Source organism: Phialemonium atrogriseum (genome assembly GCF_030411735.1).
Source record: "Phialemonium atrogriseum strain 8032-3 unplaced genomic scaffold QBC33scaffold_13, whole genome shotgun sequence".
Taxonomy (NCBI): Eukaryota; Fungi; Ascomycota; class Sordariomycetes; order Cephalothecales; family Cephalothecaceae; genus Phialemonium; species Phialemonium atrogriseum.
The window spans coordinates 2,267-14,102 of NW_026848150.1; the positions used below are offsets into that span (position 1 = coordinate 2,267).

The window sequence follows — 11,836 nt, forward strand, 5'->3', positions numbered from 1 at the left end:
ACCCGCCCCCGCCCCCCCCCCCCCCGGCCCCCCCCCCCCGCCCCCCCCCCCCCCCGCCCCGCCCGCGCGCCCGCCCCCGCCCCCGCGGGGCGGGGGTCCGGATGACTTACTGCGCGCGACAGATCATCAATCAAATCATTCACATCCTCGATGCCGACGCACAGGCGGATGATGTCCTCGGGCATCTGCCTCTCCTGCCTCGTCTTCGCGTCGATGCTGGCGTGGCTCATGCGGCACGGCATGCTGATGAGGCTGTTGACGCAGCCGAAGCTGACGCTGATGCCCCACAGGCGGGCGGCCTCGACGATGCGCTCCGACAGCGCCGTGTCGCCCGTCTCGAAGGAGAGCACGGCGCCGGCGCCGCGGGCCATGGACCAGTGGAGGTCGTACTGCGGGTGCGACTTGAGGCCCGGGTACCGGACCCGGAAGCCGTGCGACTCGAGGAACTCGGCGATGCGCTGCGCGTTGGCCTGCTGCTTCTCCATGCGGATGGCCAGCGTCTTGACCCCGCGCAGGAGGAGGAAGGAGTCGTTGGGCGACAGGCCGCAGCCCGTGCTGTTGATGGTGAAGTACATCTTGTCCCCGAGCTGGGCGTCGTTGCATGCGATCACGCCGGCCATGATGTCGTGGTGGCCGGAGAGGTACTTGGTCCCGGACTCGTAGACGATGTCGGCGCCGAGGTCCAGCGGGTTGGACAGCATGGGCGAGAGCATGGTGTTGTCCACGACGACCAGGGCCTTCTCGTTCGCCTCGTGGGACGCCCTCGCGATGGTCGGGATGTCCACAATCTTGATCAGCGGGTTGGTCGGCGTCTCCAGGAGGACCATGGCCGTCTTGTCCGTCAAGACCTCCTTGACGCGATCGATGTTCGTCGTGTCGACATGGCGCACGATGACGCCCTGGTTGGTGGCGAGGTACGTGAGCAGCCGGTTGGTGCCCCCGTATAGGTCGTCGCCCGTGACGACCTCATCGCCGGGCCTCAGGAGGCGGGTGATGACATCCAGCGCCCCCATTCCGGAGCCGACGGCGAGGGACCGGCCGGCGTTCATGATCTTCGCGAGGTGCCGCTCGAGGTGCGTCCGGGTCGGGTTCCCGGACCGGGTGTAGTCGTACTCGTTCCCGCCATTGGACGACGTCTGCTTGAACGTCGCAGACTGGTAGATGGGCACGCTCGAGGCGCCGTACTGGTCCTTGCTCTCGGTGTAGACGAGCTCGGTGGCGAGCGCATATCGCCGCCGCCCGTTGCGGGGGCTGGATGGCGCCGGCGACGGCGGCAGATCGTGGCCGTCGGCATCGACCCGGGATAGGGCTTTGTTAGTAGACTTGGCCGCTGCGACGCCGCCAACACCGCCTGCGCTGCCGTTTGGGGCGGCCATCGCGGTTCGCTGTGACTCAACACCACTGTTGAAGCGCACAGAACTGAGGGGCCGGGTGGGGCGGATGAAGGTCCGCCACCGAAAGACGGAACCTCGCAAGAGTTTGACTGACGAGGGAATCAATACTTGGCTTATGGGTTAGGACTCAATTGAATCTTTGAGTATAGAATAGTAGTGTCAATGGCGGAAAGAAGCAGGGAAATGTGGAGGTGAAGGTTTAGAGAAGGGTTGTCATGAGGATGGTTATCTATGGCTGGTCCCTTGCAGCAGCCAGCATGAGCAGAAGACCGAAGTCTTCTTTGATCCGATTGACGGAGGCTACTAGTACGATAGCATTTGTGGGGTATGGAAAAAAAATGACGTGCTAAGTGTGGCCAGTCGGAGCGCGGCTGACCGTAAAAGACACTCACCGCCCAATGCTTACCTGGGGGCGCTCGATACGATTGCGAGGTATGTATGGAGGGAATGCCGTGTTGCGCAAAGGCAACTTGATATGGTACAATTGCCGATGATGAGTGCGGGTAGTAAAGCACGACGACAAATCTATGTGCATAGGATGATCCCGCGGCTAAAGCCCCAGCGCCTCTCTGCTGCGTGTATCCGAAGTGAACACGCGACCAAATATCTACACTAACATGGAAGCCATCCCGGTAACCCCAGTTCCCCCAGTTTAAGCGGCGGTACCATGGGGACCATATCTTAAACGCCAGTTCCTCGACCCACCCCTTTATGCAGATTAGGTACCTAACCAGGCACATTCTTAGATGAACGAAGCAACCCTCGAACCACCGGAAGAAGCCGTACGCCTAGTCAAGGGACTCCGTGACAACCTGCTCCTCTTCCACATCCTCGTAGCCACCGGTGGATCGCTTCGATCTCGCGGGCCGGTCTTGTGAAAGTGTCTGAGCACCACCCTTGCGGGAGAAGAAGTCTTCTGTCCGTAAGCCCCGGACCTCTTCGGGGTTGACACTCGACATGGCGGCGCCTGACGCACGGTGACTCCGGATGTACTCTCTCATAGGAAGCATGGCAGCATCTCGGCAAGCCTCCTTGATATCGCTTCCCGACATTCCGGCCGTGATCTTGGCCACATAGTCCAAGTTGAAGTGCTCCGGGTCGGACTTTGTGTCTCCAAGGACAAGTTGCAGGATCCGCCGGCGTTGCTCCTTTCCAGGTAACGGCACCGGAAACTTCTTCGGCATCCTCCTCAATATCGCTTCGTCGATATCGTTGATCCTATTCGTGGCACCGAGCACGACTATCCTTGCCGGGATGCCTGACGCATTCGTGGATGTCAGCCCGTCCCAGAGGGTCATGAACCTATGAGAATTAGAAATCGGCTTGTTGCCACAGATTAGCAGCGCAGGAGAGAACTCACTCCGCTTTAACCATCCCGCTCGCTTCATGCTCCCCGCTTCGCCGAGTGCCTAGTACTGCGTCGATTTCGTCGATGAAGATAATAGCTGGCTGGAGTTTGAAAGCCAGGGAGAATACTGCGCGGACGAGCTTGTTCGAGTCTCCGTACCACTTCTCGGTAAGGGTTGAAATATGGAGGTTGATAAAGGAGGCGCCACTCTCGTGAGCAACGGCTTTGGCAAGCATCGTCTTTCCGCACCCTGGTGGTCCGTAGAGCAATACCCCCGACGGCGCCGCTAAGAGTCCCGCAGCATGGGAATAGAGATGTGGCATCGTCAGGGGGTAGATGACAGACTCCTTGAGCTCTTCGATGATGTCTTCCAAGCCACCAATGTCGTCGAACCCGACCGGAATATCTTCCGGCGCGACAACCTCGAGGGCAACAAGATTCTCATATTCATTCAGAACCAAGTCCTCGACCCGTGGCCCGTGTCGCGAACTATCCGTATGATCTTCGCCTTCTCCGCCCTCAAGCTCTTTCGTATTTGGCGTCCTCCGTAGCCGCTGAAGATTCGCCCGAGCTTTTATCCTTGCCTGCTCGTGCTTCTCTCTGTCCGGGTCGACAAGCGTGTTGATATAGGGGGTAAGGTAGTTTCGGACAAACATGTAGGTTGTTGCGGCCTAGACAACGATGTTAGCAGTTGGGAGGGCAGGCTGCAGGTGGGAAAGGATAGACTGACGACGCCAGCCAACATGACTAGGTCCATGGCATAGTCAAACACACGCTTCCGTTCAACCATCTTTAGTCGACTTCCAGGTCAGTCAAGACCTTGATAGTAGTGGTTGAAGCTGGTTTTCGAGTCTGGTTGTGGGTTGCGAATTTGGCGGTTGCATGTGCTGGAGACGGTGAAGAGAGCATTGACTTTAGAGGGAGCACAGTTGGGCAATTACCTCTCTGCCCATGGCGCTGGCCAATCACAAAGGCACGGTGGCGGAATTTACGTAGGGGTTCCAATTTGTTTGTATGTACGGATACTCGTTTCTCTGTGCTACTGTATTCAATAACAGGCCTCGAACTGGCTCACTCGAATTGCTCAAACATTTGAACATGCAACACATGCCACCATGCACTCCCTCAGGTATCGGATATTACTGCATGTTTCGTGGTTCAGAGTTTCGTAGTTCATGGATCTTCGGCACGGTGTCGAAAAGCAAGGTACACAAGTCACGTGTTTCGCACCTGAGGCAGAACCGCGACCAACCCGCGTCCCCCCGTTTGTTTACATTGTTTCCATAAACGGGAATTCGTCCACACCCCACCTCCAACCTTCGTTGCGCCCGATCGGAATTGCAGCCCGGCGCAACGACGCAATATTCGCATCGCGCATTATATCAGCAAAGGCAGACCTATTCTGTCTCAACCATTAACCTCAATTGAGCAGCCACACAAACTACAACTAGCGCTTCCCCCCGTTCTTCCGATGCCAAAGATACAATCGAACTTGCTGGGGTTGGTGGATTCAGAGTCCGAAGACGGGTTGGACGTCCTATTGGGACCCAAGCATACCTCGCGACAACCAAGCGACGCAATGCCCGCCACCAAAAAGGCGCGTGGTCGCCCTGCTGCGGCGAACAAGGTGACCAAGCCCGCCCAGAAGACATCGGCACGTCGCACAAGCGGACGTCTCGCAGCTGCCATCGAACAGTCCGAAGACCGGGCTGCGCTCACCGAGAAGTCGAGCAACCGGCAACCCAAGGCTCCAGCAAAAGGGCGCAATGGCGCCGCCGCTAGCAAAGACGCCGCTCCCGAGGACGACGCTGCTCGAGAAACCCCACCGGCTGGCGAGGCCGTCAGAGCGAAGGCAGCACGCGGCCGGCCGAAGAAGGCGGCCCAGGAGGAATTGGCCGAGGAGGACGCCGAGCCCGCGAGGCCGGTTGCCAAAAGAGGGCGGAAAAAGGCAGCGCCGGAGAGGGAGGAGGTCGAGATCCCTGAGACCCAGCAACCGGACCCGGAAGCAGAGCTTTCATCCATGGATCTGGATCTCGAGGAGAGCGAGCAAGTCGAGGACCTACCCATGCACGATTCTCCGGATGTTCCCCTTAGCTCTCGCCCGTCCAGCCACGTGCCCTTCAGCGCGACGCGCCGGCCTGCCTCTGGGTTGCCCTCGTTCGACGCCGGCGACCCGACGCTGAGGCGTCGCCTGGGCGAGCTGACCAAGAAGTACGAGACCTTGGAGGCGAGGTACCGGGATCTGAGAGACGTGGCCGTCAGGGAGGCGGAGCGCAACTTCGACAGGCTCAAGAAGCAGTCGGAGGAGAGGGCTTCCACGGCGAACCAGCTCATCGCCAGCCTGAAGGCCGAGCTCGCGGCCCAGAAGGAACTGGCGAAGGAGGGCCAAAAGTTCAAGAGCCAGCTGGAGACGAGCGAGTCGCGAGTCGACAGCCTGCAGACGAAAGTCACGGAGCTCACGGGTTCCCTCTCGGAATCCAAGACCGAGATCAAGTCACTCTCCATGAAGCTGGCTGCGTCGAGGACGGCGGAAGCAACTGCCGCCGCCAGGACCCCGGGCAGCGCCATCAAGGCCGGAAATGGCGTCCGGCCCAACGAGGCGATCCATCAGGCCACCCAGATGCAGATGAAGGGGGATCTGTATGGCGACCTCACCGGCCTGATCGTGAGGGCCGTCAAGAAGGAGGGCGGCGAGGACGTGTTTGATTGCATCCAGACGGGACGTAACGGGAGTGAGTACATCTGACCTTCTATTTTCTTTTATCTTATCCCCTGATTCAAGAGTATTCAAACGGAGTATATTCAAGATTTGACTTGAGAGGCCTGCTGACCCCGGCCTCCCACAGCACTGCACTTCAAGCTCGCCGTCGGTAGCGACGCGGCGGCGGAGAACTACGACGAGGCCCAGTACCTGTATATGCCGCAGCTCGACCCCGGCAGGGACAGAGAGCTCGTCCAGCTGCTGCCCAACTACCTGGTAGAGGAGATCACCTTCCCCCGCGCGCACGCGGCAAAGTTCTACGCCCGCGTCATCAAGTCGCTTTCTGAGCGTCCTGACGAGTGAGGGAAGGGAAGGGAAGGGATGAGATGAGGCGGGGTTTAGGTTTTCAGGTTTTCATGGCGTGGGGGTTCTGTTGCATTGCAACCATGGTCTTCTAGTGGCTGGGAAACGATGCCTAGGGTTGTTGGTTGACGATATATGGGAGCGTTGTTTTCTAGCTTTGGAGTCTGCGTTGTGCAAGTTTTGTTATCCGCGTGATGATGGGCTAGACGAGGAGCTCTGAAGGCATATGGTCTTTTTTCTAACGTAAACCTTGGTATTCGTGATCTGTTAGCCTTATCTCTGCCTCGTTTGCACCAGCCCTGCTGCTCCAGTTCTCTGATTTTGAACGAGGTAAAGCAGTTTCTGTATTATATGAGGACACAAGTCCTCTTCAGCTTTATCTACACGATGCCCTCCACCCCTACACCTTATACAGAGCTTTAGCCATAACGGCAATATTCTCTCATCCCCCGCCACTGCCCAAGTAGCCCTCCCTTCCTAAGCAACGATCTAGTGTATAGCTGAGAGCGACGTGATCAAGCCAAACTTCATGTGACAAAGAGGAGTTCTACCAATTAGATAGAATACAAGGTGGAACCAGCTATCCTATCGGTACGAAGCCGTGGACTCTCAGGAGCTGGCCTTAAATATTTGCCAGTGTTGTAGGTTAAGATATAGACATTATGTCGTGAACAGGCCAATTCGAGCCCGCAAAATGGAAGGGATAAGTAAAACCTCCCACGACATCCCAAGAAAAGTTATAGCGACGTCTTGCAACAAGAACAAGAGCTGCAAGGCGGACAACTATCCAAGCCACAGGATGCCCCCCACCCCTCCTCCCCCTGAGCAATGCCTTGCCGAGCTCTATGTTTGCCCATTGTACAAAGTAGAACGGTTTAAGAATGAAATGAAATGAATAACGCGAGCCGAAGCCCGCGTATGTACAAGTCGACTACTGCCAACGACACCGCGCAGTTGGGAACAGCCGAAAAAAAGAAACACCACTCCGGGAATGCAATGCAATATACCGATGATGAGAATAGAAGATGCCGGCGACAAAGGTGGGTGGGGGCAAATAGCCGGCTCCGTCTAGTTTCTCGTGGGTTCCACGGCGATTACGGGCCCTGGTGGCCAGCCATCGCCCAAAATGAGACCATCTAAAGGGGAATTATGTCAGAGGGCCAGGTTTGTCCGCAGGGCAGTGACGAACGAAACCAGTCTAACGAGGCCAATATGTACAATATAAGAATGCCAAAGAGGGGGCCAAAGGGAACCGCGTGGCTACGGAAAGAAAAAGGGTATCAAAAAGGTATGGTTCGGTATTTGGCTCGGCCGTGATGTCGAGTATTTTCAAACCGCGGCTGCCGGGGGGAATAGGTGGGCGGGCGGTGACATCCTCCTCGTTGCGCGTTTCCAAAGGGGCCAAGGTTGCGACAAGAATCAGGGCTCCTTCCCTCGTTTGCGGTCGTCAGCGTTCCCCTCGTATAATGCTGTCAGTCCCGACAGAGACCAAGAGTCCAAGGTCGAATGAACGATCACGAGCCATGCCGCCGCCAGGTTAACGAGGTAGTGCAGCATGTACGCATACGAAACGCCGTAGATCGAGGCATACAGAGCGATGCCAAAGAATAGGACATTCGTCAGGTGCCTCAGTCGACTTGTGACCCTCGGCACCATCTTTCCGGTGGTCAGAGTCTCCACCAAGACAATGAACGGCATGATGGAGAGAACGTTGTGGTGGGACGAGAAGGGAGTGAGCCAGTGTACGGCGAGGTTGTGAATCCAGACCACCAATATGGGGAGGTTTATCGGCAAGACCCAGAGCATGAGGATCAGGATCGAGTGGCAATAATTATAGAAGTTGTAGTTCGCATTCGACCGCAGTTCCGAAGCAATTCGCTGGGCGCGGATCGTTGTCGCGAGTTGGACCAGGCACGCCACCAAGTACGCAAATTGGTACGGGATAAAGGTCGAGACGAGGAACAGCAGAACGGCTGTAGTAAACATCCGACGGCGGGGGGACGATGACATGAACCCCGGAGACGGCCCTCTACGCTTGTCGTCATGGCGGACCCATCCCGGCCGGAAGCTTAGCAGGTTGAGGCCGATTCCGAGGACGTGGGTGAGTGCCAGTGCGACATAGTTGAGGACTGTGCATGTTCCGACACAAACGAGACCAATCAGCGGGACCATGAAAAAAAAGAACGGATCCTGGGTCCCGACGAGAAGGTCGTTCTGGTGGAAGTCGACTGCCGGCGCGGTGCTGTTTCTCCAGTGCCAGAAACTGGCCCCTGGCGCAGACGCAGAGCTGCCTGTTGACAAAGACAATACGGTCAAGGATAGCAACATTAGGGGGATAGATTGCCGCAGGCAGGAATCCAGCCCCTCCGAGAAAGATATGAATATCCCGGTGCTGTCGTAGACGCGGAATTGCTTGCGCAACACGAGAGCCACGACAAAGAGGGGGAAGGCGGCAAAGACGGTCCGATAGCGCATGTAGAGCTTTCCCAGGCTTCCCAGAATGTCGACCGAGAGCTGCACCTGGATGCTGGAGTTGCAGGTGGGGTCCGTCCAAAACTGAAAGCTCAGTCCTCCCTCATCCGCCCTCCTCTTCAGCGGAGGGGGTACGTACGGTGCCACTCCGTGGAGGCTGACGGCTGCTTGCCTCGCATTGACGAAGAACTTGGATTCGTATGGCTCAGAAAGGAACTGCCTAACCAACGGTGTAAAGAGCTCCGTGCCATCGCCACATGCCTGGTTACTGATCTCCAAGTTATACGCCAGCAGGCTCGACTGGAGGGAAGGCACCTTAACCTCGGTGACCATGGGGCGCTTTGCAGGCAATCGAAGCTTCATGCCGAATGCAAAAAGTCGACCAAGGCTGATCTGGCGGGTTCGATGAGACTGGGAGTGGTCGCTGAACTCGGCAATCACGAATCCGGGCATAACTGATCCCGCCTTGTCAATGACAGCAACAAATTGGTGGTCAGAGATGTCTTCGATGTCATACTGCAGGTATGAAAATGGCGGCAGTTGTCGTTCGTCGTCAAGGAAAAAGGGATGACGCGTGGACCGAGTCGACGCGGGAAGCGTGACGACATCTGAGGCTGCATTTTTACATGCGAGGCGCGTTGACCCAGTGCTCTCCCCTGACAGATCCATGTTCATGGAGAAGAGGACTGAAGTTTGACCCGGCTGAAGAGGAAACACGCTGCAAAATAGTACTTCCAGCTTTCCGTTGTCGCCAGGGCTGTCCAATTGCTGGTCCGTCAGCAGGGTGAAGCGCTTGCCCTCCGGCGAGCCCGGTGGGGGAATGGGAAGGAGGTGGGCACGCGGTTTCCCCGCGGTGCCTAGCTTCCTCAGCACGAGTCGCTCCCCCTGGGCAATGATCGAGTCCGAATTGTCCTCTAGAGTGAGAAGGGTAGTCGGTTCTGTGAGGGGCAGAGTCTTCTCTGCAATACTCTCCATTCCGGTGAGGAACCACTTTTTGAAGACCCTCATCCGCTCGGCTCGCGGTTTTGTCTGCGTGGCTCTGTTGACGTCTACAACGTCATACAGAGCACGCGCGATGACCTTGCGGAACTGATCACACCACAGGATAGCCTGGTGATCCATGCTTGTCCAGACGGTGGGGATGGTGGAAGTGAAGACGGTAAAGCCATGCGTATCTGGAACCAGGGACTCGAGGCTTGCGTAATCCGATGGAACCACGGTGTCCAGCCCGCCGCCGGCGATGGAGACCAGCGTGACGTGCCAAAGGGGGTTATTGTTGGCCCATTGCTGTGAGTACGCATGCCTCCAGTACTCGTTGATATCGCTGTATATCTTGACAATCTGGCCATCGAAAGAGACAGGCGGCCGTGCATGGGGGGCCGACATGGTGACAATTGTATTTATCGAGTTGGACTGGTAATTGGGCATGATGAGCATGGTTCGCGCAACTATGCCGCCCATCGAATGTCCAACTATAATGACAGACGTCGGGTCGGGAAGATCGGGACTTCGCTCGGACATGCGAGGATCCAGATATAGAGAGAGTATGTATCGTATCGCCTCGTTCAGATACTCGGCTTGGTCTAACATGGTCTGGCCATGAAATGCCGTGATGTCCTCGTTGAAGTCAACAGTAAAGAAATCCAAACCGCGAACACCCGACGTGATGGTATGCTGGTTGTGTCGCAAGACATCGTGGAAGTAGTTTGCAGCTTCCGAGGCAATTGGCCGAACCTGCTTGTAGCTTCCCGCGTTTCCGGGAACGAAAAGGACCGGTATTCCTCGGAGCTGAAGAAGGGAACGTAGGTCAGCAGGGAGGAGGGGTGTGGTTGGGAGGAAGTAGGAGGAATACACACTTTAGTATCGTCGTCCACGCCCTGTTCGCGATACAGATAAAGAGAGTATTTGCTCGCAAATCGGGTGTGCTCGGTGTCAAACTCGTCGAGTCGGGCGTATGAAGGGCGCATGTAAGACATGCGGCACCCTTTCGGGTCGACCTGTCGCGTGACGAGAGAGTGCAAAATAACCACCAGGACCGCAATCCCCGCAGCGGAGCCAAGCAGGGTCAGTATTGAGATGGCCCAGGGATTGCGCGAGGCCGGGCGACGGGCCGGAAATCTCGAGTCGGACATCTTCTCCATGTTGTCGGATTGCTCGCCCGCCGGAGCGGCTCCGGTATCAAGGAGCGATGATGACGAGGGCTGCGTGCTGGATGGCAGGGGCAGCTTGTCTATCGATCCATTCCGAGCTTGCGCGGGCTTCCAATTGAAGTTGCCGGACCGGCGACTCCTCGCAGATGATGGCCTGGAGTTGTCGGGACTTGCGCGATGGTCTAGCTTCTTGGGGCTCTGGCTAGGCGCCACCGAGCTCTCTTCTGGGTGGTTCGGAGTGACATGAGGAGCCTCGACAGGAGAATGATCACCGTCTTCTGAGGATCCCGACGAGCGCCTCCTCATTCCAGGGACCGTCTGCCGTGGATGTGGCACGATGCTCGTTCCGAAATCGTTCAAGCGAGTGAAATGGGCGAATGGGGCGCCGGTAAAAACATCAATGGCTGATGTGCGATGGGATCTTGGGGGAGGGGGGGGGTCAAGCAAAGGATCTGGGCGTGGCCAAGCTTTCTCCTCCCCAGAAACGATGGGATGCAATGTTTTGTAAATCTTGCTGCTTGGCTGGGAATGGCACTCCACGAAGGTTAGAGAAATTGGCGAGGTTCGGTCAAATAAGAACCGCTAGTCCTGCACCTCTGGGAACAAGCACATCTGGTAGCACTCCCCAAGCAGGCCTAGTTGCAAGTTTGATTTGGCAAATGGCGTTTAGTGATCGGAGTGGGCCGGTGAAAACGCCAGCATGTTAGTGGGTCAAATCCAACCAAATCCAGCCTTCCGGTGGTGCATTTGTTTCCACCAGAGCACAACCCACGTTTGCTATCTGTGCACAACAGATCTTAGGTTCTTATCAACGAATGCCAAAGCGGATCTGTCAGCGCCTATTAAGATCGACCACCGGATTTTTATTTTGCTTTATCGTAGGTGTTGAAGAACGAGAAACACTGGGAGAATCGGATTCTGAAGAGCATACGCATAAGATTGATGGCTAGGTCGAGGTCGAGGTACTGTGAAGAGTAAAAATTAAAAAAGGGCCTAGTCCTGGCCATTTCCAACCTCGACTGATGCTAACCTGGAAGAGTGTAGTACTTGGGCGGCATGCACACTACCCACTGCTCTGCTGCCCAGTAAGTACCTGGTAATTTAGTTATCTGGCACAACCTACTTTGAAAAGACGGCACATACAATCGTTGGCGGCAACCTACATCTAGAAAAATATATGACATAGGAGGAGCTTCAAGTATCTTTCTCACATGCAGCGCTCGAGATTGACGTCGGCCAACCTTCTCTTTTGTAGACTGGGGTCTTGTCCAAAGTTTGTCGTTCCCAAGGGCAACGATAAAATTCTATGTTATTCACTTGATTTAAAGAGGTATGTCCTGCAGGTGCAGAGAAAAGTGGATAATCTTCAGCAGGTTAGGTAAGTAAGCACGGTAAGGTATGTAGGTAC

The 11,836-nt window shown here is 56.3% G+C and overlaps 3 protein-coding genes across 3 annotated transcripts in view; 1 reads left to right on the forward strand and 2 right to left on the reverse strand.

Moving 5' to 3' along the window:
• The window catches only part of QBC33DRAFT_578332 (cystathionine beta-lyase), a gene marked incomplete at both ends in the record, with an annotated part of 3,786 nt that extends 254 nt beyond the window's left edge, over positions 1-3,532 (reverse strand). The window contains 4 exons of the mRNA XM_060431054.1: positions 111-1,401; positions 2,196-2,696; positions 2,755-3,413; positions 3,473-3,532. Coding sequence (XP_060283175.1) covers positions 111-1,401; positions 2,196-2,696; positions 2,755-3,413; positions 3,473-3,532 — 2,511 coding nt within the window. The remainder of the gene's footprint in view (positions 1-110; positions 1,402-2,195; positions 2,697-2,754; positions 3,414-3,472) is intronic.
• Positions 3,533-4,321: 789 nt separating this feature from the next.
• QBC33DRAFT_515153 (chromosome segregation protein Csm1/Pcs1-domain-containing protein) lies at positions 4,322-5,806 on the forward strand (the record flags this gene model as incomplete). The annotated part of the gene is made up of 2 exons (XM_060426077.1): positions 4,322-5,474; positions 5,589-5,806. 2 exons carry the CDS (start codon positions 4,322-4,324, stop codon positions 5,804-5,806), a joined length of 1,371 nt encoding a protein of 456 aa, XP_060283176.1.
• Positions 5,807-6,963: 1,157 nt separating this feature from the next.
• Positions 6,964-10,931, reverse strand: QBC33DRAFT_71465 (GPI inositol-deacylase). Its single transcript, XM_060433013.1, has 2 exons — positions 10,135-10,931; positions 6,964-10,066 (listed from the first exon to the last, which is right to left on the reverse strand). Exons 1-2 carry the CDS (start codon positions 10,732-10,734, stop codon positions 7,226-7,228), a joined length of 3,441 nt encoding a protein of 1,146 aa, XP_060283177.1. The 5' UTR covers positions 10,735-10,931; the 3' UTR covers positions 6,964-7,225.
• Between the last annotated feature and the right edge of the window lie 905 nt (positions 10,932-11,836).

What these genes read in the sequence shown, in the direction of transcription:
- QBC33DRAFT_71465 (XM_060433013.1), bottom strand. Translation starts at nt 10,734, where the DNA reads ATGAGGAGGCGCTCGTCGGGATCCTCAGAAGACGGTGATCATTCTCCT. An exon ending in GCGTGGACGACGATACTAAA is followed by an intron (nt 10,067 to 10,134) that starts GTGTGTATTCCT and finishes TCCCTTCTTCAG; the next exon opens with CTCCGAGGAATACCGGTCCT.